We start from the raw sequence: 26056 nt of genomic DNA on the forward strand, positions 1-26056 counted from the left end.
TGCTGGGAGTTGGAGCAAGGGATTAATGATTTGCTTCTCCTTCAATGTGTGATTCAGGGATAGGGAGAAGGTCAGGCCTTGTCACCTGACATTGTGAATCCTGTCAATTCTGGCCACTCTGTGGGGGGTTTGTTGTATTTTCCTCCTGCCCTTCCTTCCTGCCCTGTCCTTTCTCTAGCCTTCTCCTCTTTCCCTAGCACTCTGTTTTGCTCACACACAATCCCTACCATGAATTCACAAGCAGCTTCAGGACACATTTGGCTGATTTTCTTTTTCTTTACCAGCTCAGCAAAAGGTAAGCTACTTTGCACTTCAGCTTTTGAAATGACATGAAACGGGAAAGTATTCTGTGGACCCGAGAAACAGGATGCTCATCACCTTACACAAAACTCTGCATCATGCCTGGTGCTTATTGGAATTCTAGATCTCAAAGTTAGAGTCCCACAGTCAAAAAAGGGGAGTTTAAGGAAAGCTCTGAAAATGCTCAGATTTCTAATCTCTTTATGAAGATTTATTAGCATGGCAACTAACACCAGCTTTTGCATCTCCAGAATTCAGGGACAGGTGGCTGTAACTTAGTTTCAGGCTTTGCGATTAGAAGCTTCTCTCTGGGTGCCTGGGAATACAGGAAATATTGTAAAAGAGCCAGCACCAGTTAACTCTGATACACAGAGAATGGTTTAAGGAATGCAGCTAGATTTACACCTATGTATGCCTGAATCTACTATGGAGTTTTCCCTTCATGGAGACTTTGGCATTCTTTGGGGAGAGTTTTAAAACCTATTTTGCTGGTCATTGTAAAGGATCAGATGACAGAATTCCAAAACACTTCAGTAACCTACTATGTTCACAATGAATTGGAAGAACAGTAGGTCCCTTTGAGAATTTCAAGCACAACTGTATCTTTAGATAATGGATTGAACGGATTATTCCTCCTGGCAAAAGCCAACACAAAAATCAGAGTCAATCTTTAAGGATATACAAAGTATAAAATACACAAGAAGATTGATCTCAAATAATTCTAGGCATACTACATCAAATGAAAAATTAAAGAATATTAAGGCTGAGTTAGAAAAACAAAGACATTCTGAGGCAAGGCCTCTCCAGCATCTTTATGCTAACATGCTGTGGTTAGGTCAATGATTAAGTTAGGGTTAGGGGGTTATGACTTAGATACACTTCTCATCACTGCTACTTTAAAACAGGCAAGAAATGTATGTGTATGAAAGTGGGAATATGTCATCTATTCCTTCACCATCAAATATTCTAGGTTGTCCAAGGTAGGATGGAATGAATGGACATCTCTGTAAGGATCCTTCAAACTTTGCTGAGCATGAACATATCCATGGAACTGTGCTATAGGACTAGAATTCATTCCCTGGAAAGAAACCTCTGGCACCCGCAGCAGTGGACAGGAGTAGGAATTGAAAAAGGGACTGAAGCCTTCTGTTGAGAGCTAATCTCCAAGGTCCCATACGAAGTCTTGAAGTCCCACAGCAGGGTTCCCGTTTTTATTTACCTTTCAGCAGAATTGTGCAAACTAATCCTTAATGGGCCAATGAATCAATCACTATCAACCCTAGGAAAAGATCTCCTGGCACTCAAATATCACAGTGATGGGCGTGTTACAAGAACCTACACAGAATAAAATAGAAAAGAACTGCACCAAATTAAGAAAATTTTTACAGGTTTCCACTGGTTGGCAATAGCAAATGTTATTGTATTATGATACCAGCAATCTGTAATTCAACAGTTTGTAAGGGACTAAGAAATAGCATGAAGGTTCCTTGTAAATTGTGAGTGGATGGAGTTTACATACAGCACTACTCAAAGGTGAATGATAGGGCTACTTAGTAACTTTACCCACGGTCTCAGAGACCGCACAAGATAGTGGAGGAAGATCCTCATCTGATATAATTTGTCATAGCTCCATTGTTATAACTCCATTGACTTCAGTAGAGTTATAACAACCTAGACCAGTTTAGGATTTCCTCTAGGCTGTATATTCAAACTGGTGGTGAGACACTACAGTGCACATAATTAATTTTAATAGGCCCACATTTGGCTGCTAAACTTGCTGTGGACCTGTGTTGGGTAATTACATAGGCCAATGAACTCTTCCGTTCAGCGATGTTTTGTTAACAAAAGTATCTTACTAAATTTTCATCCTTAGTCCTTGATAAACCCCAGAGATATGAGAGATAAGATGGGGAGGGTGGGCTCAGGGAATCCATTCACTTATTTTCTCATTTAAACAAAAACACTTTCCCACAACCACGGAAAGAAGCAGTACCACTGGGCAAACAGACTTATGTGCATTTGCTGGAAATGTTTATCCATTCCTGAAAAATATAGTAAGTATATTGGTAGTGTAGCACAATGTCCTACTTGTATAGGTTGAAGAGGGGGTATGGGGAATTAAGTGTTTTCTAACAAAGACTCATTGTATCTCCCAGTCAGTATTGGTGCAATATTGTCTATTTCAAAAAGCAAAGCAATACAATTCAGAAGTATTTTCATGAGCCCAAGGGATACGTCATCACTGGCAGAGAATGGAGCGAATTCCATCAGAGTTTGTGAAATCAATCCCAATTCACCCTTCAATCTGATGATGGAACTGTATCAAGGAGCTTTTGATCAGCGTTCTACATCCCCTCCTAGCATCCATTAGAGCCCAGTGGAGTCCCCCTGCCACTCTTCCCGGCTGAATCAGCAGAAGCTGGGTTGATCTCATCTGAAAGTCACCCTTTTCACATTAGTACAGTAGCATCCAAATACACATTTGAGGCTAGAACATCAGCAGCTGTAAATTGGGGTAGCTTCATTGAAGTTTGTGCTAATTTACACTAATTGATGATCCAGGCCTTGAAATTCAATTTTCTGGGTTAAATACAATAAATACTGCTAATCTACTCTCAGTTTTAAAAGTGATTCAGTTTATTTTCCTGCTCTGTTGTTGATACACTGTAAAATGGAAGACACAGGCAGATAAAGCAGATAGTTTTGTTGTTGTAAGATAAAAGTGTTCTTTCCCCTGCCAGGCACTGGGTTAGGCTTTAGTGCAAATGACTCAGTGCAACTTTTTAAGGTGATATATATATATCTTTCAAGCTTTCAGAGTCAGTGGAGTTGGACAGAGAGAAATGCAAATGACTGTCAGGCATGAGAGTAGATTCATCCCTAGTGTCACTCCACTGGCTTCATCTGGAAATGTACATTGTCAGTATTATCATGGACATTAGAAATAGAAAAGGCCTTTTAGGTCACTTGGCCCATCCCCCGGCCAGTGCTGGCCAGCCCTGTTCTGTACAGTGTTTCTAATGCTTTGTGAAGTCTAGTTCTAAATGTCTCCCTGGATGGCAATTCCACCACTTGGGTGATTATGCCACAGGCTACAGATCTCAAGGTCGGGAAGCATTTCTTAGTATTTAGCCAGATTTTTCTCTTTTTAAATTTGAATTCATGGTGCAAGACCCATTACCAGGCTAAACCTCTCATAATGTCATAAATCACTGGTAGTTTTTGCAGTGTTCCACCTAGAGACTCTTTGTACAAATCACAGTCTTCGAAACATCTTCATCTGTGAGGGGTGAGTCTCTTATTGGCACTTAGTGAGGAAAAGCAGAGCAGAGACACAAGCTCTCAGGCAGCTCAGTCAAATCTAAGGGTGTGGACAAGGTCCTTTCTAATCTTTACTCCTACTTGTACCCCCTTTTTGAAGGGCCCAGGAATAGGAGTTACTAAAGGCAAGATAAGTGGAGGTTCTTTCTACCAACCCAGGCCTCAGCAGCAGGACCAGGGAGAATAAGAAAACATATGTATTTATCTCAGTCAGGTTCTGGTCCAAAGCCCATTGAGGTCAATGGGATTCTTTTCATTGCCACTTAACCTATATGCTGAGATAAATTTGAATGCAAGACCATCACGGGTACCGAGGAATGTGAAAGTGTGTGGGTGGCTTCAGTTCTGGTCTCCTTTCATAGGGAACTTGGAGACACCATCTTTCCAGCCTGGAATCCTCTATCAATATCGCTACTCACTGGAGGTGCAGCTAGATTATGTCTCAAGGTTGTCCTTGCAAGGAAGTCGGATGCGGGCTGAAGCTTTGGTTCAGGTGCACCTGCTCTGGAGAAATCTTGCAGGGGAGCAGCTTCTCCAGATCCAGGTATGTGATGGTTTTGTCCCCTAGTTCCTGCAAGACTGAGAAAACCTGTTAGTACTTCTAGGACCAACAGGCGATGAGGATTTCCTTTTAGCTCAAGTGGTAGAGCTACTACTGCTGGATCATCTTGGTTTCCATCAGCAACGGATTCCTTCCATGTAAGTAGATTAAGTTTTTACTGAGGCATGCTGACTGTGGAAAAATGGCCAGTGGCTCGTCTTTATCCAAACATTAATAAGCCAGTTGAGTGCCAAAATGCTTGCCTGAGAGTTTCTTCACTGAATAAACACATAGCAATGCTAATTTCAGTTGGTGGGCATAGGAGACATTCAATCCCAATCATCTTCTGTTTCTGACATAAGTGGTGTCTGTGAAGAGTCTATGAGATATGTTAAAAATAGGGCTGTCAAGCAATTAAAAAAAATTAATTGCAATTAATCGTGCTGTTAAACAATAATAGAATACAATTTAAATATTTTTGATGTTTTCTACATTTTCAAAGATATTGATTTCAATTACAACACAGAATACAAAGTGTACAGTGCTCACTTTATATTTATTGTTGAATACAAATATTTGCACTGTAAAAAAACCAAAAGCAATAGTATTTTTCAATTCACCTAATACAAGTACTGGAGTGCAATCTCTGTCATGAAAGTTGAACTTACAAATGTAGAATTATGTACACAAATAACTGCACTCAAAAATGAAACAATGTAAAACTTTAGAGCCTACCAGTCCACTCAGTCCTACTTCTTGTTCAGCCAATCTCTCAGACAAACAAGTTTGTTTACATTTACGGGAGATAATGCTGCCTGCTTCTTGTTTACAATGTCATCTGAAAGTGAGAACAGTCATTCACATGGCATTGTTGTAGCTGGTGTCACAAGATATTTACATGTCAGATGAGCTAAATATTCATATGTCCCTTCATGCTTCAACCACCATTTCAGAGGATACGCGACCATGCTGATGACGGGTTCTGCTTGACAACGAACTCAAAAGTAGTGTGCACCAACACATGTTCATTTTCATCATCTGAGTCAGAAGCCACCAGCAGAAAATTGGGGTGTTTTGTTTTGTTTTGGTGGTTCAGGTTCTGTAGTTTCCACATCAGAGTGTTGCTCTTTTAAGACATCTGAAAGCATGCTCCACACCTCGTCCCTCTCAGATTTTGGAAGGCACTTCAGATTCTTAAGCCTTGGGGTCCAGTTCTGAAGCTATCTTTAGAAATCTCACATCTCACATAGAAATCTCACCTTCTTTGCATTTTGTCCAAACTGCAGTGAAAGTGTTCTTGAAATGAACAACATGTGTGGGTCATCATCTGAAACTGACATAGCATGAAATATATGGCAGAATGTAGGTAACACAGAGCAGGAAACATGCAATTCTCCCCTAAGGAGTTCATTCACAAATTTCATTAATGCATGATTTTTTTAACGAGCATCATCAGTGTGGAAGCATATCCTCTGGAATGGTGGTTGAAGCATGAAGGGGCATATGAATGTTTAGCATATCTGGCATGTAAATACCTTGCAATGCCGGCTACAGAAGTGCCATCCGAATGCCTGTTCTCACTTTCAGGTGACATTGTAAATAAGAAGCGGGCAGCATTATCTCCTGTAAATGTAAACAAACTTGTTTGTCTTAGTGATTGGCTGAACAAGAAGTAAGACTGAGTGGACTTCTAGGCTCTAAAGTTTTACATTGTTTTCTTTGTGAGTGCAGTTATGTAACAAAAAAAATCTATTGTAAATTGCACTTTCACGATAAAGAGATTGCACTACAGTACTTGTATGAGGTGAATTGAAAAATACTATTTCTTTTGTTTACCACTTTTACAGTGCAAATATTTGTAATAAAAAATAACAGTGAGCACTGTACACTTTGTATTCTGTGTTGTAATTGAAATAAATATATTTGAAAATATAGATGAACATCCAACAATATTTAATACATTTCAATTGGTATTCTATTGTTTTGCAGTGCGATTAAAACTGGGATTAATCACGATTAAATTTTTTAATTGCGATTAATTTTTTTGAGTTAATCACGAGTTAACTGTGATTAATAGACAGCCCTAGTTAAAAATGAAATCTGTGGCTCCCCTCAAGTCAAATGGCCAGAGGTGCTGGGAAGTGGGACACATACCCGCTCTGTGACCTATACCCTCATAGCTTCCATCTGTGTTTTGTGGTTTTAGATCCAAGACCTAAAAGTCCACCATGATTCAAAACACGAGAAGAGTCAGAATGTTACCGGAGACCCATCCACTGAGGTTGTGCTGGGCAAAGAGGACACTGCAGAGCTTCAGCTGCCAGTTTTCCTCCACTGGAATAATGGGAAGGTGAGTTAATAGTACCTCACCCACAGACACACAAAGAGCCCCTAACGAATCCCTATTCGAAACCTGAAGAGTCCCTCATTTTCCCTGCTTTACATTCTTGCCACTCTCAAATTTCTATGTGGTAAGCACCACTCTTCTGGCTATGGACCCCAAGATGAAACTCTCCTCAGATGCTAACAGTGCTGCTGTGTAACTGGCTAGTGGGAGTGACTGTTGAGTAGCAGAAGGCATTCCCTTTTTGGGAAAAGGTGCCCTATCCCAGCCTTTCAGTGTCTGAACACCGATCAGCCCAGACAGTTAGTCACTTCACTTCATGCACTAATGGAAGGCACTCCGATATTATGATGAGGAGGGTGTTACGAGCACCTATCTAGGATAGAATAGAGCAAAGGAAAGAAATTGGAAGTAGATCTTCCACACAGCAGTGCACAAGATGACCACAGAGTCAGCCAGTGGGCTCTAGGTGTGATAGTTCTGTTGAAATATAATAGGCTTGAGCAGTCTGGGTGAGCAATGGTGGCTCTAGGTCAAAATTTTAGATGGGAGAGCGTTGGTCATTGCTGCACAGAAGCTCATTACTTAAGAGAACTCTTGAAAGCTCTCCTACACCCCACCCTACTCAGACCGTCTGGCCTATGCTGTAACTTGTAGGTTGTTCAGGGACGTACAGACACTCTTTCTGAAGTCCTGCTATTGCTACAGAGCCCCCTGCTCTGTTGTACGTTACACAATTGGGTAGTCTACAGGAGCTGCCCCTGCACTGGTCCTACATTTACTGTTCAGTTAACAGCTGTGGATGCCTCGTAGGAGTCAGATGAAGATAAAAGAATGTTATTTCGACTCAGTAGAGCAGTATTTCAGGTACCCACAAGTGGAACTGCCACTGCTTTAAGGTTTGCGCAAAGTGGAGAGGACTCACTTTTTAAAAAGACTTTGTGGTCATAAATGTATTGTGAAATTAAGCCTGTGCTAATCAGGGATATCAGTTTTCTTTTGAAGCCTTTCAAAACAGTGTAGTTGTCACCTAGTTCTAGTGCAGTGACAGCACAATGAATATTTCTCTCATCCCCCATGGAGTCCCAAGCCTGAGGTTCTCCCTACTGCCCCTTAATCTGAAATTTTTCTCCACCTTGAACTTCCATATCAGTCCAGAAAACCCTTCTGAGAGCCTGGGGAGAGGGGAATTCTCTCATTGTCATGCTCATCATGCTATCTCCATGCCTTCATGCTGAGTTCTTGTCCCTTTCTCAGCAGTCTCAGAGATTCTCTCCCATAAATCAAATTTCTCCTCATAGGTAGAAGGCATCTATGGAGATGGAGGAGGAAGGCCCCAGACCTTGAATCTGAAACAGGGCCTCATCAGTCTCCTCCAATTCCAGCCACATTCTGGGACAGCAACTGAGGTAGGAGCAGAATATAGTTTTGTTTTAAAGAAAAATATGGAGGAACCTGATCTTAGTGCATCAGTAAAACCATCCCTGGAGTGAGAGGGTGTTTCCCTCTCCAAACCCATTCCTCTCTTCTGCAATTGCCAATTAGTGCCAGTTACAATAATGTTTTTCATAATTTCTGTGATTACATTCATGCCTTTTTTGTGTTTACTTGCTATAATGACTTAAATGTCAAACACCCATTTGGGTGTGCAGTTGCCTGGTTTTTTTTATACACTCACCTTGTTGCAGTAACTATGCGAGCTAGAATAGGCATATATACAGAAGAGGAGGCTTTTGAGTCTTCTTTTCAAAATATGGCCCTGTATCTGGCTCTGTGCAGATTTTCTACATAATTTGTTCTAATTGGATTGCGTCATTTTTGTGTATAGTGAACTGTATTTTGTTCTGCCATAAGTTCTACTCACACGTTATAATTTCATGACGTGATTTCTTATATTTGCTTGGCTTTAGGAGGATGTTTCTGGGAGCTGTCAAGTCACATATGTTGTTTCCAAGGATTCCGTTGTAAAGACAAAAGATCTGCACAGCTGTACAAGGCCAAAGTTTGGATTCACCTCCGTTAACAAAGCAAGTCCATTCCTACATTGATGGTGGTGGGTTAGAATGTTCCTGCCCCAGTCACACCCCTTTTAAATGTACTTCAGTCTTCTCCAGATCTTACCATAGAGTCAATAACTTCAGGGAGGTCCCAGAGTGAACCGTCTCAGGTGTATTATGATTATTTCATGCTGGGGCTTAAAGAAAGCTTTGAAAAGAAAGAAAAGTTCACTTTTGAAGCCTCCTTGGGGTCTCTTCTGCCAAAGTTTGGTGGCTACTGAAGAATTAAGGCAGAATCAGATTAAATGATCATTCTGAGCCCTGTGCTCAAAAGGAGCAAAGGAGACTGAATATCCAGAAATATTTGCTAATCGTGAAATCAATTGGATTGTGGAAGAGTGTGACAAGGGAAGTGGCAGCAGCCCCAATGGATGGTTTCAGGCATTCAGACCTGGTAAAATTAGGTACAATTCTACTGAAGCTACTGGCCTTACATCTGCCTATGCCAAGAGTGATTTGACCTATATCTTAGATTTCACTGAAAGCACTGGAGAAAAAACTGTAGTGACAAACATGCACTGGCAAGGACTGGCACTATAGGTGACCTAATAGGAATATTTATATTAAAAAAGCCATTTAAATGTAAACATGGCACATTTTCTCAAAGAAAATAATGGAATTTCTGCCAGGACCAAATTCATGAGGATACAGGTTTGTCCAGGGTGGATGTGTGTGTGAGGATGAGGTGGAAGGCAGTGGTAGAACTTTAGGACTCAGTCTAATAATTCCCATTGAGTTACTGGAAGTCCTGATCAGGATCAGGACTATAGTGCCTTCACTGGGCTGAGAGGCAACATGGTCAAGTGAACTGAGTGCTTGGCTAGAACTCAGGAGACCTGAATTCCATTCCTGACTCTTCTACAGGCCTGCAGTAGGACCTTAGAAAAGTCACTTCACTCTCTGAACCTCAGTTTTCCCATCTGTAAAACAAAGCTAATGATACAGACCCACCTTTCTAAAGTGTTTTGAAATCTACAGATGTAAAGCACTGTATAAGAGCTGGGTGTTATTACTCTTATAATTCACTATGTAAACTGGGTCATTGTATCTCATGTACAAAGATTCACAAAGCAAACCTGGTAGTTTCCTGCAGCTCTATTCTTCCCCTGCGACTTCTCCATTCATAAAGAATCCTCCAGATAATGGCCCAGGTGTTCAGATAATGTCTCCTGAAGTTATCAGAGGTCTCTGAGTGAAGTTGAGGGCAGCAGAGAGGTGATGGTGAAGTCTGGCAAGTGCGTCATTCTTTGAAAAAAAAAAGAATCTCGTGCAAGGTCACTCTGCAGCACAGCAAGGGAGCCAAGCATTTTTGGCTTGGGTTCACTTTTGATAATTTCTGCTTTTTCTCTCTTTTTTATTTGTTGAATAGCCTTGTGAATAAGCACACTAACCCAGTAGGCTTTCCCTTTCTGTGCTTTCCTTTTTCACAGTAGATTTGGGGGTGGGGGTGAAATATGCTGGATTGACACTGCTGCAGAATGAGGCTTCTCTTTATCCACAGAAGATCCCCTCACATTGCCCCTTTAATATGATTGGTCACACTCTGTATTAGGAATCTATTTACACATTGTTTATAAGGGGTTACTAAACAAATAATAGATGTTACAAATGTGAGTTGTTTGCATTATAGATGGTTATAAACACACCAGTAGAAGATGTTAAAGATATTTATAAGCCATGATTGTATTGACCTGCTAGGCTTTATAACAATGTATAACATGTTACTAATTCCCTGAACCATAATTCCCCGCTTTCACGGTATCCCTTAATTGTAAGGATGTTGGGGGTGACGATGGGGGTTGTCTCTCCCAATTGTCTGAATGTTTGTGACCAGAATGAGTGTGATATGAGGCAAAGGCAGTAGGGAGTTACCTGGAAAGACCTGTAGTGCTGTCAACAGAGGCTGATGGAACGCCATCCAGAATCTATTACTGTTGCCTCGGGAGGCATTCACTTCACATTTGTTTATCTAGTGATTGCACAGAACACTGTGTATCTCTTGATGGCTAAAAGGAACAGCCAAGCTACCCAAAGCATAAGAGATGCCCTGTGTTAATACATTTTGTTGTTCATCTCTGGAGACCAGGACTCAAATATGGAGTAAGTCAAAAGTGAAATGTGTTTGGTGAGCTCAATGTAGTCCCTGGGGCATGTGCCCATAGCACAAAACCACTACACACAATTATGTATCAAAACCCACCTTCAGTGCCTTTTCCTGGGCCACTACTTGGGCAGTCCTGTGCTGTACATGAGTGATTAGAGGCTGGCTGACCCCAGACACTAATTCTTTCTCCCCTAGTCCAAAATCCCTTCCTGCTACTTTCACTCTGAGAAAGTGTCACTATTTTCCCCTTTAGGCTTTGGCAATGACAATTTGTAATACACTGAACCTTCCACTGGATGTCACTGTTTCTCCATACTAATCTCTGCTACAGGGTGGGAACCTGACAGGAAACATCTCTCTTTAGTTTAAGTGCTCCGGTGCTGAACATGGCGCCAGATGTATCTTGGAAAACCCATTCCTCCCATGCAGGCTGGATGTTCCTCTTAGAGCCTGTTGTTCCACTTACAGAAAATTGCTTGTGGGAGTTATGCATGTTCTGGCAGCAGTGAAGGGATTAGCAAAATCCTACTGGTGCCCAGAGAATGCCCTAAGAGTAACTATCAGCTTTGTGCTCTACAGTTAGAAATAGAAAATAGAGTAGGCATTTCTTTATTTTCCTTTCATACATTTTAAGATGAATCTGGTGTTCATGAAAGGGTAGGATTGAGTGAATAACCTTCCTCCGCAGTCCTTGTTGAAGACGGCCCAACTCAGCTCTGCCAGCCCACAATGCAGGAACTGAACTAGAGTGTTCGATTCTTGGGCCCTACCCCATACAGTTATTCCAATGCACTTGAGCTCTCAGATAAAGTGTGTCCAACTGTCCTAGTCCTGTCCTCTCACAGCTCAGCCAACCTTCCTCATTCCTCTTCCAGCAACTCCAACCCTGTGCCACCTCACAGCTCTTCAGTGCACTTAGCTGTAACCTGAAGCAGGCCCTCATAGTCTACTACTAGATCCCAGCTCATCTTAGCCAATAGACACCAGTCTTAACCTGCGACCACTACTGATATCCCTGCCTTGGATTCCTAAATAGTTCTGTCTCTGTACTTCACTTCTGATCTGACCCATCCTCTGCTGAACCACCTCTTAGTTCTGCTATTGCATCTCAATCCCAAATTGCAGGTTGCCTTGTCATTATAGTCCTGGACTCCACACAATAACGCCAATATATGCAATGCAGGACCTTCTAATATTATAGTCATAGATCTATCCAGGCACCTCAAACCCCACAAACAACATCTCCTACTAGTTCAGTCCTGGGCATCTTCCCTACTGACCAGAAACTGACAAAGCTGCCAAATTGCATAGCGGTTCTGTGATGAGGTGGTTCTTTCATCCAGGAGGCTCCAGGGTAAGACTATCAAATGCATAGATACAACTTTTGTTAGAAACAAAAAGAAGAGCAAACATTGAAAGGAGAACAAGAAAGGAATAGATTGGCAAAAGGATAATGTATTTGTTCCATTCTTTTGCAGATTTTTGGAGTTCTGTGGCAACCCACGAGCAAAAGTTTTTACTCTGTACGAGGAAGTCTCATCCAGTCAGTGCTGTCGGAGGAAAGCCACAAGGTCTCTCCAACCTTGAAGTCCTCCATTGGCACCAAGATCGTGTCAAGGTTAGTGCTGAGCTGGTTCCAGAGGCTTGCATACACTGAGTAGGCTGGAATGGGATCAATGTCTCCCTACAAAAGTTGGCAGCTAGGAGATACGCTCCTCCCGTGTGGGCTTGATGTCCTTGTTATGTCTTGATGTGGGCTGTGGAGAGATGGTGAAAGATAAAAATTGGACACACTGAAAAAATCATCCCAGAGGATTTATATTTTCTGGCTCCTACATAAACCCAGGGCAGGCTATGGGAGTACAAAACACACCCCAAAACTGAGGGGTCCTTCACTCCTCTTCATTTTCCCTTGCAGCTTCTGGAATACTAAATGCCCTTTATTTACCACTACGTTCATTTCACTTCACCTCATAGGGTACACCATACTGATATCAACATATGTCCTAACCATTCCCTAAGCAAAGGGAGGTTTAAAAGATGAAACCCTTCTCAACAGCTTCTTTTCTCTCACCAGACAGCAGCTTGAACTTGTGTCTTCTTCGATGCCTGGCCCTGCAGAGACTCCTGTACAAAGCCTTCAGGAAGCTCTGGCTGGCATACTGGAAAAGCACCAACCTATAAGCACAATTAGCCCGCCCTTCAAGAGAACCTGCATGCAGTGCCCATTGGTGAGTAGCACCAAATGCTTGCAGAAGAATTCTCTTTCTAATGTGACACTTGGGAATGCAAAACAAAGTGAGATCTAGCTGGAGAAGGCTGAAGGGTCTGAGAAGTTTAAATAGAAAATCAGTACACACAGTGATGGCAAGGAAGGGCCAACAGCAGCTACACATCCAGTATCTATCACTGTGAGATTAAACACAATGGCTCAAAAGAATTCTCTGGTTAACTTTGGCTCGGGCAGTAGGTAGGGAGATTGTCCACCAAAGTCTCATGATCACAAGGGCTGCTTCATTTCGTAAAGTAACGAAGTACTAGTGTAAAGACACTTTTTCTAGGTGCCCACAGGGAGAAAGGCAACTAGAGATTCTTGCTCGGCAACACCAGGTAGGCACATGAAATACCTACTGAATGTCAGGTATTCTTATAATTTTCCATAGTTCCTCAGTCTGATTGGAATGTTATGTAGGGTCCCCAAAGTGCCGCATACGTTTTCAAAATGTTATTGTTCATCTGCAGCACTGGAATAAAGGGCTCTCTGAGTAAACCCATGGAGTGTGGTAAGCCTGTCTGCTGTTATGTACTCTGTAATAATACACACACAGCTGTGAACATTAAAACTACTGTACTGAAAGAGGAAGTATTGCCCAGGATACTGGGGCTACACTCCATTGTTTTTGGAAGTGTGATGGGTTCTTTAAGAGCACCTGCACAGTAGCCACCAGCGATGGAAAGAAGGAACCATGGGTGAAAGTTTCATTCCAAAGACAGCACCCCTAACAATGTCCATGTTAAACATTATTTGTATTCTAGTGGTGCCCAGGGGACCCAGCTGAGATGGAGACCCCCTTTGTTCAAAGCCCAGTAAAAAGGATAGTAAGAGCCAGTCTCTGCCCCAAACAGCGTATAGTCAAAATAGATGAAGAGGGGAGGAAAACAGAAGTACAGAAAGGTGAAGTGACTTGCCCAAGGTCATACAGTCATGCAGTGACACAGTCAGGATAAGAATCCAGGTCTTCTGACTCCCAGTCCAGTGCACTATCCACTAGACCATGCCTTGTACAGGTTGCCTTATTAAAGTGGTCAGACCCTTGATAGTGTTCCAAGCCCTCATTGTACCAGCTGGGGCTATTAAACTGTCAATGCACAGCATAAGTTTCACTCTGTCTGCTCTTCAACACATGCTTTGCAGACTAGCCCATTTAAATGCATTTTCTCTGGTTTTGTGATTTTGTGGATGGAGCAGTTGACCTTAGCCATCAAACTTTTCAGTTGCATGTCAGGTTGCATGCCAAAGGCATAGCCCTCTACTCCATTATGAACCCACTTTCCTGATTGGTCAGAGGTACTGTCTAGGTCCTTGTCAGGTGTTTGGCCTCAGTAACTAGTCCTGGAGGTTCACTGCTCACATGCTTTTCTTTAAGAGCTTTGATGATTGAAGGTCAGGCATTGAAATTATTAGCTTTTCAAGGCTGGCGCTTTAACTCCCCTGCTTGATCTTTTTCAAAGGATGATGGGAAAAGTACAGCAGGAGGACACCTGGTATCTGGGACTCCTGAGAGCTGAGTAAGGAGTAACTTGCCTTGCAAATAGAGAGGCCGAGATTCAGCTCCCACTTCTCATTCTTCACGCTGTAGTTCTTCGCTTTGTAGTTTCTGCATGTCCAAAGTTGTCAAGTCCACCCATGTTCCCTGTGAGGGAGCAGAGGTGTTTAGTAGCCTGGAGCCACACCTCTGTACTTGTCAGCCCACGTAATATAAATGGAGTTGAACTGGGTCAATACAAGGCACTACAGAAGCAAGGCATGCTGTTGATGCAGAAGGTAGTACGCTTCCCTCTGAGTCACTATTTAATCAGTGTCCCAGTCTGGTATTGCAAGGGGAGGGGGGAAATGATGGAACATTTGCTGCTGGCAACTGAGATCTTGGTTGTCTGTGGTCATTAAATATCTCATGGAACTTTTTACAAGAATAGAGATATTAGTCCTGTCCAAATTGCAGCTGGACCAAAATATTCTGCCTACCAAAATCCCTCTTGCAGTGACATGGTATTCTTTATTTCTGTCCTAAATATTTGGATCTAATGTTGTTGCTATCTGTGGAAAGGCTGCCAATGTCCATGCCAGAGATAGCTGCATTTAAGGGATGGGTGAAATAATCCCTGTCTTTATACTGTGCACATTTTGTCCCATGCTATGGCATCTATATAAAATTGCATTTATTGATAATATGAATGTTTGTTTTCAGCTCAAAACATATTTGAGGACTCTTGGTAACAGGAGAGTCAAAATGGATGTCTCCAAGGTGTCAACAACCTGGCAATTCCACAGGTTCATCCAGATGTTGCGTGATGCCAAGAAGAGGGATGTCCTCCAGCTGCTGAGGAAAGCTCCGGAGAAGATGGTGTAAGTAAATTCCCCAGTGACTGTCTGTTCAGAAAAGACAACAGCCATTCTTACAGACACCTGTTCACAAGGCAGTTTCTGGACTCATTTTAATGATTAACCACATTTCATTCAGGCAGATGCGAAAAGGGCACATTATCATTCCCAGTATCTCAAATGACCAGTCTGAAGAAGTTCAAGGGCCACTTTTTTTAGGGACTTGGCGTTTTTTTACAAGGTACCATAAGCTAATTGAATGTTTTTGATGCAGATTCAGCACATTTTAGAGTAAACGCTCTGGGGAACCTTTCAGAGACACATGCCCCATATAAACGCAGATCCCTGCTCTACATGTCCCATTCAGTAATTCCAGGACAATGTCATTTTTCACTTCCTATGCTGAACTGTTGCATGGTGTCACTGTGCGCTTTTAAAGGCTGCTGCCTTCCACTCAAGAGGGGGTTGCATTTCAGTGCTAGGTGAAATCTATATGTGATTACATATATATGGTTCCAGTTCATCAACTGCTGTAAATTAGCTAATTTTTGGATGAAAGCTTCTCCATATGGTAGCTTATTATTTATGTGTATAATTTATCCAATTGAAGCTGCAAAGGGTGTTTATATAGGTAGAATGTAAATTGAACTGGAATTACCCTGCACACTTTTGAAAAACCTCTGGACTAAACTTAGCCCTGATGTAAGTAGGTGCAGTTTCACTGACTTCAATGGAGGACTGAATTTACTTCCTTTTCTGGAACTGGGGGAAACAGAAACTAGGGATCATATTCTCAGCTGGTATATATCAGTGTGAGTTCATTTGACTTTAATGGACCTATGCCAGTTTACACCAGTTGAGGATCTGGCCCCAAATGCTTCCATCCTCCCCATGTTCAGCTGTACATAGCGCACATAATTCGCTTTCTCCTCTCATTCCAGTACCTTCTTCATTGATGCTGCAGTAGCTGCCCAGTCAACAGCTTCCTTGGCAGCTCTCTCTGAATTTCTGGATTTTAGCAACAAAGGACAAGTGCCCCTCCTAGAGCAGTTTCTCTATGCTGCAGCCTTCTCTCCTCGGCCCTCAAAAGAACTTCTGCGCCTGGTGCTAGTAAGTCAGAGGCATTTCCTCTCTCCCCTTCTGCTCTTTGGTGATCCTACTACTGGATTTGGACTTCATCCTGCTCCCATTAAGTTAATGGAGAAACTCCCAGTGACTTCAGTGGAGCAAGATCAAGCCCTCACAAAGGAGAAAGATAAAATGCTAAGTATGTCCTTTGTCCATCCAAGCACTTAATGAAGGGACTTCAGAAGCAATCCTCATGATTTTGGACAAAACATTGCTCTGTATTAAGGGGAGCAAGTTGCCTAGGTGTATTGACTAGAACTGGTTGACATTTTTTCAATCAGATGGGGTTTTTCCTCCCATCAGAAATGGTTTGTTTGGGAAATGAAATTTTACATGAAAAACTGTTGACTCTTTTTTTTTCATTATTTTTCAATTAAAATTTTATCAAAATCATTATGGAAATGGTTATTAACATGTTAAAATTAAGGAAAAACAGGTTTGATAGTCGTCAAAAAATCAATAATGATGTTAATTAACATGTTAATAACAATTGGGAAAAAAATTCAGACAATGAATGAGTTCATTTTGATCTCAAAGTGGAAATAATTCTGAAATGTCAACATTTTTTACAAATCTTTTTTTCTCCTCATTTTTCAGCCAGTATTGATGTTGACATCTCAATAACTCTACTTACACAAGGCTACAGGGAGCGGGGAGGGAGGAAAGGGAAATGAGGAATTCTGTGAAGCAGCCCCTAAAACCATGGTTAGCTCTGGCAGCCTGAGATCAGAGGGGCACTGAGAATGATCTCCTGCCACCATGTTGTTATGTAGGAAGGCAAACCTAAGATGGAATTGGAGTTACTTTTTACATTTCTGGAGTAATCAGTGGGCCAGTAGGAGTATTCCAGGCTGGCCTCAGGACAGAGCACAGCCTCATACCGTCCACAGTAGTGGAGCCTATGAGAGCTTGGAGGAAAGGTGTTTTTACAACCTCTGTTGACAAAGACTTCCTTTGCTCAACAGTAATCCAATTATGGCCTGGAGTTGGCCTTCAAAGGGAAGCCTGTGCCGCTCTCCTCAGCTAGAGTTCTGAGACCTCATAAAGTAAAAAAAGGGTTTATAATGGAGGGAAAAGCTGTCCAGGATCTTTAGGACTCCATCCAGGACATGCAAAATCCCACCAAAGGGATTAAGGTGGGAGAGGAAAATTCATTTTTGTGTAAAATCCCTCTATTTAAGATATTATTGTACATGAATACTTGAAATGGGAATAAACACTCTGAGGAAATATGTGGCATGACTTTATATCAGTGGGCTGATATAGACAGTAAAAGCTTAATTGCCTGCTATGGAAACCAGAATATTGAGGGACTAGGCCAAGGCAGATGAGAGCAAAGCTAGAGAGACTCTCTCACTAAACCCTTTAGGGGTTATAACTAAAACATATTCTCTCTCTCTCTCTGTCCCTTCATCCTGCCTTCATTTCTTTACACCCACTCTCCCAGGACAAGCTGAATGGAAAGGAGTTAGACCCTGCCATCTGGGAAACAGGCATAATTGTCATTGGCACTCTAGCTGGCAAGTTGTGCCGGATGAAGCTGTGTGGATTGCAGGTGGGTTTCCTGACATGATTGCTGCAGTTATTCATTTCAGCCCTCCCCTTTTTTCCCCACAGCTGCCTAAAAATTGTGTCATGCTTCTTTTTCACCCTGCTCTGTTTCTGCCTCCTCCACATAAACAGGAAGTAGGACTTGGAATGGAAACTGTTCTGAGAAGATTAAGAGACACCAAGGAGAATTCTGAGATAATCATTTACCTGTTGTCCCTGCAGAATGCCCTGCTCCCAGAAACCATTCCTACCCTTCTGCATTATGCAGAGGAAGGGTCTGCAGGGGTCTCAGGTACAGCAGTATCTGCCCTACAAAGGTTCTCCTCTCAGCATATCACTGGTGAGGTATGGAACGAGCCTACTTAGAATCAGAGCTTTTCCTTATGCATTTAAAACACCCTTCCATGAAACAGCCCAGGTGTCCGTGTTCCAGGAAGTGTATGGGATATCATTCTCACCAAGTCACTTTGTAACTACCAGCATTCTCCATCTATCACATCTGGGATAATGCTTCCTTAAATTTTAGCCACTATTCCCAGAAGTCCCTCTGTCCTGCACTGAGAAGGAAATAAGTGGTGTGCTTGCCCCATGGTGCTTAGATGGATGTATCCAATTAGCAGAGTCTCCGTGTGATGACTGGACTTGCTGAGGCTTGTTCTGCTCATTACTGTAGCTGATATTAACTGGGAGCTTTGTGGCTCATAGGCATTAGCCACACCCAGGGAGCCAGAATGGAGACTCCCTTTACCCAAGTCAGTAGGAAATGTGATAGTCTTTTCAAATCTGACAGTAGTTCCATAGATCTCAGCCTATCTTTCTAACACCTAGTGGTCTCTCAACTTTTCTTTCCGAGAGAGCATTCTTCATGCTTTGCCACCACTGGGAGAGATGCCATCTAGATTAGGAACAGGAGGTGGCTCTGCAGGGCTTTGGTGATGACTATACTTCCGGTTTTTTTCCTGGAGTTGTAAATAGTAGGTCTTCTGTTGAAAGCCCAAAATCTAGGATTCCACGTGCAAAATATAACATGAAAGTGTAGTGTGAGATGCAATAATTATATATTTGGTGTTAGGAATGTTGAGAAGTAAAGTTTTAACTATATTCTGGCATTAGGTGAAAAAGGCAATGAGGAGGATTTTCCATCAGAAAAACAGAAACTATGAAAAAACCTCTCGACTGGCTGCTGCTGAAATTCTGTTGGACAATGAGCCTTTGCCCATGGACCTCACCAATATCCTACTGGCCACCAGAGAGCTGGAAGCAGAAATGTCAAAATTTTTACTTTCGAAAATCCAGACTAGTTTACATTCTCACCATCACCCAGCCAGGTGAGTATGGAGACTGGAAAGTATTAATTGTCACTTTAAGACCCAAATCCCTTTTTCCTTTCTTCCTCTAAATACCCTCCATCGCCTTCCTCTTTTTCCTCTCTTTCCTTCTCTCCAACATTCTCTCTCTTCACTCATCTGTTAGTCTTTCCTTTTTTGTTGTTTTTTCCCTTAAGCAAACTAATTTGATTTAAGTTCCCAGATTTGTTGCCTCAGTCCAGTGGTATTCTATGTGCTGAAGGCAGTAAACAATATTATACGGAACACCCAAATGACAGTGTAAAAACTGTAGAGGTGTTCGGAAGCTAAACTCCAGGGTTGCAAGATATCTATAAAGTATGAGCAATTATATTAGTCTTTCCAGATTCTCAAAAAAGCCCAACCCAACAGCTGACTGAAATGCAAAAGTTTTTGAGCTGGCAAATAGTGATAGACTCGAGGAGCTCAATCTATTTAGCTTAACAAGAGAGAAGATTAAGGGGTGATGAGATCACAGTCTGTAAGTACTTACATGAGCAACAAATATTTGATAATGGGCTTTTTAATTTAGCAGACAATGGATAACAAGACCCAGTAGCTGGAAGTTGAAGCTGGACAAATTCACACTGGAAATAAGATGTAAATTTTTAACAAGGAGAGTAATTAACCACTGGAACTATTTAAGGCATGTAGGGGGTGGATTCTCCCTCAGTGACATTTTTTAAATCAAGATTGGATGTTTTTGTTAAAGATACACTGTAATTCAAACAGGAATTATTTGGGGGGAATTATGTGGCCTGTTATATATAGGAGGTCAGCCTAGATGATTACAGTGGTCCCTTCTGGCCTTAGAATCTATGACATATCGCACCAATGTATTTGAATACATTTATTCAGGTAAAAAAGTGAATCTAGTTCAAAGGTATTCACAGTTTCTTCATTCATTTTCTGCAAACATTCATAACAAGCAACTTTTCATTCACAAAAAATGTATGCAGAAGGGAAAGTGTTGTAATGCTCCAATGAACAGATATTCACAGGAGTGTTCACATAGCTATCTTGAAAGCTCTTTGGGGATTTGGCAGTCATCCAGTCAAGAAAGAAACAATACCATGGTCATCTACATAACAATCACATGCTCTGATGGCAAATCATTTGTAAGCAATTCACAGAGCAGGATATGTTTGCACAAACCAGTTCTTAAATCATTTTGAATAACAGACTAAATCATAAAAAAAAAATCAATCCGTTTGCGGACAATTCACCAATAGAAGAAGATTAAGTTTACTGACCACATTGGCCAGTGTGACTACTTCAGCCATCTCTAGCACATCACATTCTATTCTTGTAGGAATATAACTACACCCAGACTAAGGAAACCCTGAGCTAGGAAAGGCTTTTATACCGTTTCACAACTCCACTCTGTTCTACCCTCTCTCCCTCATTTTCTTCTTCTGTCCTGCTCCATGTTCTTCTGTCCTTTTTATGCTGTAGAACCATCAATTACAACCACCACCAAGCCTCAAACTTATGCACGTCATGAATAGTTGCCCATGCCATATGGGATATCGCTGAGCTATTTTCTCCCTCCTTTGGGAACATACAAAAGAAGAGAAAGAGTATAAAGGAGCTGGTTTCAGTAAAGCTGTTTTCATGCCATTTAAATTGTTCTCAATATGTTGTTCATATATACATACATATATTTAAGTGCATGTCTCCTAACCTCCCTATAAAACCTTCCATAATGGTAACTGCCTTTTCTGAGTTTTGATTTAGATTCAGGTTTCAGAGTAGCAGCCGTTGTTACTCTGTATTCGCAAAAAGAAAAGGAGTACTTGTGGCACCTTAGAGACTAACCAATTTATTTGAGCATAAGCTTTCGTGAGCTACAGCTCACTTCATCGGATGTATTCAGTGGAAAATACAGTGGGGAGATTTATATACATAGAGAACATGAAACAATGGGTGTTACCATACACACTGTTACGAGAGTGATCACTTAAGGTGAGCTATTACCTCACCTTAAGTGATCACTCTTGTTACAGTGTGTATGGTAACACCCATTGTTTCATGTTCTCTATAGAACCATACACACTGTAACGAGAGTGATCACTTAAGGTGAGGTAATAGCTCACCTTAAGTGATCACTCTCGTTACAGTGTGTATGGTAACACCCATTGTTTCATGTTCTCTATGTATATAAATCTCCCCACTGAATTTTCCACTGAATGCATCCGATGAAGTGAGCTGTAGCTCACGAACACTTATCCTCAAATAAATTGGTTAGTCTCTAAGATGCCACAAGTACTCCTTTTTGATTTAGATTCAGACACTAGATTTTCCTCTTTTTCTGCCCCACCCATACTCACCTTTTCCTCTGTTTTGTTCTAGGAAAGCAATGAAAGAAATTCTGAAAGATCCACAGATCAATAATTACAACTACCTCTCCAAAACTGGCAGTTCCTCTTCTTTCTCAGGACCCTTGGCAGGTGACAGCATGGACAAGATTATGTTTAAGCTCATCTCAAAGACCAAGTGAAAGTACCTGTAGGCAGAGTCTACTTTTGGAATCCATTGTCAAGGAGCCCTGGGAGTTAAAGGGGATCTCTAACTTGTGTGACTGTCCCAAATTTAAGACGAGGTGGCGAGAGTCCTCTGTATGTGTCCTGAGATGTCTAAGCACATTGGTTATTTCTCCACTAGCTCTAGTTGCATGTACTTTAAAAGCAGTGAGGAAGGAAAGGAGGTGGAAGGATATGTGAGGGAAAGAAACTGCTATGGTAGGGCCACCACAATCCAAAAGCTGGCTCTACATGTAGAGCGTAAAATGACTCCTTTATGGAATGAGGCACCAAATCAGTCAGACATGGTCACATTAGCAGAGCCATTGTTCTTGATTCTTTACAAAGCGTATCACTGCTACTCTGAAGCTTTGTGTGGAGTGATGTCAGACACACACCCCATCATCCAAATACATCTCTTTCTGACATACTGCTTGTCAAAGGGCAGCCCCATCCTGGAGCACCCTTCTGTGACAGTCACAGCATGCCAAGTATGCCTACCTCAGTTTCCCCTTTCAGAGGCCCCAGTAACTCCACTTCAGGTTCGCTTAAATCATACCCCTACCACACCCAGGGTGTATAGTCCTTAACACCCCATTCTTCCCAGCAGGCCACCTCCCACACCACTTTCTTTGCTGGGAGTCTTTCCATGCCATACTCCAGTGTCTTCCACCACACCTAGGCTCCTTGTCAGTCCTCTTCTGTCTCTCTGCCAGGATACCCACCCCAGCCCTTCCAGCTAGAGTGGAATCCCACTTCTTCAAAGTAGGAACCCCTTTGTTCTGGGAGGTCATCCTCACCAGGGGAGAATCCCTAACTCCCCCATCCCTCTCACTGTTCTGCTAGATCTAGGTCTCCAGGATGGAAGTGCCAGTAGGTAATCCCCTCTGCTGCTCCCTAGCCTTCAGCCCTCTCCAGCCCTGAGTTGCAGCTCTCCAGCTTAGAGCCAGCAGGCACTTCCCTCAGCTGATCTCTGGCTTTCAACTCTCTCCAGCCTTCCAACTCCATTGCTCTGGTTTGGGGAAATCAGCCAGTAAAACCTCTCTTATTGCTCTCCTGCCTTTAGCCTTCCCCCAGGAACCACCGAGAGCTTTCTTTCAAGACTTTTCCACAGTCCCCTGGTCTCTGGCAGTTCTCACCTATTCTTTTCCTGATTGACTCGGCCAACTCTAACTCTCCAGGTTGGTTGGGGTGAGGGTCAGAGATGCTTGCTCGCTCCCCGTTCCACCACCACTTCGTACCATACCTAGGGCCCAGCCAGGTACCCTCTTTTAAGCCCAACTTGGGGAGTCAGCTGACCAATCACAATCTTCCTCTTAAAGGACCAGTGCCACCGTGTGGTACGTCTTCCCACATACTTTATACAAACACTGATCATGCCAGTATCACAGTTCTCCCAGAATCTGCTACCACGAAAGATTAGCCAAATCTGGGACCTAAACCTGTGGTAGATCTCTTGTGTGATAGAACACTGCTGCTATTGCTAGGCCAAGAGACTAGCTCTATTCCTAATTATTTCTTAATTCATTAGAGTATTTTAATAAGCTTTTCAAAGGGGCAGATCCTCAGTTGATGACTTGACTGGAGCTATGACAATTTACACAACCTTTATGATTTGCCCAAATATTTTTATCCCCACCCTCCAGCTCTCATTTCTGTGCCCATTCATATCATTTCTCCCTTTTACCCTTTAACTGTGTTCCTTTGTATATCCCCAAAGGATGTTCTGGGCATGCAGAGGCAAACTAAATGGGAGTTAGGAACATTTTAGGGCTAATCCTTTGATTATTATAAGTTTGGACAGAGATTAAATTTTGCATCCCTCATATTTTGGCTTCTTGGTCAGACTGTTAATTGTTAGTGTATGGGACTGTGCTGTTCATCTACCATAACCTGGAAGGGAAGAGATATTGAATATAATGATATGATCTGAATGGGGTTGGTACTTACCAAAAGGCCTCTAGCCTTTTGTCTGATTTACCCAGAAACCCAACAGGTTATATAACAAAGTAATGTTTCCTGCACCCCCATCAGAGCTCTTCTGTACTTTGAGTTATAATGCCACTGAATTCGACACCTTGAACACAGAAGACCACACTGGACTTCTCTGCAATCCCATGGCAGAATCTTCAGATCTTCCCATTATATTACATGGGAGGCCTCCAAACTCTTTATTTTCCAGTCAGATAGTTGCAAAGTGTCCCGCCCCTTAGCCATTATTGGAATGTTTTAAAAATGGATGTGTAACATTTTCCCAGTGATGACTGCTGTACAGCTCTACTCGTTGGTGTGTCTTTCTGTCTTTCAGTCACGGATGACATGCTGTCCACTTTCAGTCTGGAGCTGCTATTCACTGAGAGTGGTGGTCTCCTGAGGAAGAGTGTCTCAGGTTTCATGCTGCGAAGCCATGGCCACCAGCTTCAGACAGCTCAGGTCTGCTATCAGTTTTTGTCCCTAAATGCGAAACACTTTAGAGTGACTGAACAATAGATACATGTGCAGGAACCCAGGACTCCTGCATTGTGCCAGCCATTCAATATCGCCTCTTTAACCTTCCTTGTAGGCCTGGTGGGTTCCTAATATTTGACTTCATGTGCCCATTCAGACGCCCCCACAATAGAGAACATCTGCTACATCTAGCCACACATGGGAAGGCTCAATACCTTAGCTGCTTAGCTGTGTTATTCACAGTTCTGAAGTGGGAACCAGGGCAAACCTGCTGTTTGACATTCTAAGAGTGCCTCTATTGAAGGTTGCTCACCTTGGCTAAACATCCTGACACGTCAATATTTTCCTGATGTTTTTATTCATCATCTATCTATGGATATATGGGCCCATATCCTCAGCTGGTGTAAATCAATCTCATTCCATTGACTTCAGTGAAGTTGCACCTATGTATGCCAGCTGAAGATCTAGCCCATGGCATCTTCAAAAAGACTAGAACAGAGACACTGCTGTTATACTGATGTTTTAAAATTTACTACTACAAAGACTGAGTGAAATACTGGCCCCTAAAGTCAATGGGAGTTTTGCCAGGAACTGGTCCAGGGTTTCATCCTAAAAAAGTCATTAGATAAAAACTGTTATCCTGAATGTCCAAGTAGAGGTTAGGTGAAATCTGGAAGCCGCTAAGTGCCCCTGTATTTTGAGAAACTTTCCTCACATGTTCATGCTTAGCGTGAGAGACAATTTTACATCATGGTCTGATCCACACTTGACACAGTGCAAGGAGATCTGAAACCCGTCTAAGATTTCTATGATGCTAATCACTCTATAGGATTGATTGCAAATGGAATCTTTTTTCTGTCCATCTATCAGAGTTATATGGCCCCCGTGACTGTCGTATCTGAGCATCTCACCATCTTTCATGTATTTATCCCACAATGCCCCAGTGAATGAGGGAGTTACTATTATCCTCATTTTACAGATGAGGTACTGAAGCACAGAGAGCTTAGGGACATGCCCAAGTTCACTGTGATGGAGCAGGAAACTAAACCTAGTCACCCAAGTCCCCAGATGGTGTCCTAACCACTAGACAGCCTTCCTCTCTACTTTAATTAACACCCTTAAAATAAACAATATCAAATACTAGAACCTGATTCTCCACTGCTTTGCCACCTGTGTTATCATTTACATTTGTCCAAAATTGGTGTAAAATAATACCGAATCAGATCAATAGCGTTTTGCAATCACTTTGTTCAACTTAAATGATTGCTCGAAGGATAGGCCAGTGTTGTATCAGGCTCACTGAGCTTTAAATATAATCACTTCCCAGTTCACTAGGCCCACGGGTAGATATTACCTGAATCAGTAGTACAGTAATGTAAGATGCCAACCAACTGCTCTCAATATAAGTGTTTCTATCAGCATATCAGCAGGTTCTTTATCCAGCTTTCCCTAGTGGAAGTAGTAAAGGTCAACCCTTGAGGAAGCCTTGCCTTGTACAGCACATTTTCTCTGCTTGTGTATTTTAGGTCTCTGTTGAAGCCCAGGGGTTAGAATCTGTGCTGGGAGAGAGTAATACTGAAGGAGAAGAGGAGCAGGAGCTCATGGCTGGGATGTCTGCCATTTTCTTTGAAGTCCAGTTACGGCCAATTGTTTTCTTCCAAGGGTATACGGATTTAATGGCCAAGGTCCTCTTAAGCAGCGGAGAGCCAACCAATGTGGTCAAAGGGAATGTCCTGCTGATGGATCATGAACAGGTAATGGCTGTATGATATGAGGGCCTTCCATCATCCA

The 26056-nt window shown here is 42.2% G+C and overlaps 1 protein-coding gene across 1 annotated transcript in view; it reads left to right on the top strand.

Annotated features, from left to right (window-relative positions):
* The first annotated feature begins 228 nt into the window (after positions 1-228).
* LOC144268474 (microsomal triglyceride transfer protein-like) overlaps positions 229-26056 on the top strand; it is a 28973-nt gene continuing 3145 nt past the window's right edge. Inside the window, exons 1-15 of the mRNA XM_077823418.1 lie at positions 229-295; positions 3984-4165; positions 6369-6512; positions 7808-7915; positions 8417-8533; positions 12146-12285; positions 12745-12898; positions 15137-15294; positions 16212-16380; positions 17846-17953; positions 18082-18294; positions 19063-19277; positions 21648-21745; positions 24126-24250; positions 25792-26019. Of these exons, the coding sequence (XP_077679544.1) occupies positions 229-295; positions 3984-4165; positions 6369-6512; positions 7808-7915; positions 8417-8533; positions 12146-12285; positions 12745-12898; positions 15137-15294; positions 16212-16380; positions 17846-17953; positions 18082-18294; positions 19063-19277; positions 21648-21745; positions 24126-24250; positions 25792-26019 (2226 nt within the window). The remainder of the gene's footprint in view (positions 296-3983; positions 4166-6368; positions 6513-7807; positions 7916-8416; positions 8534-12145; positions 12286-12744; positions 12899-15136; positions 15295-16211; positions 16381-17845; positions 17954-18081; positions 18295-19062; positions 19278-21647; positions 21746-24125; positions 24251-25791; positions 26020-26056) is intronic.

The sequence above is a fragment of the Eretmochelys imbricata genome, chromosome 7 (assembly GCF_965152235.1).
Source record: "Eretmochelys imbricata isolate rEreImb1 chromosome 7, rEreImb1.hap1, whole genome shotgun sequence".
Lineage (NCBI taxonomy): Eukaryota > Metazoa > Chordata > Testudines > Cheloniidae > Eretmochelys > Eretmochelys imbricata.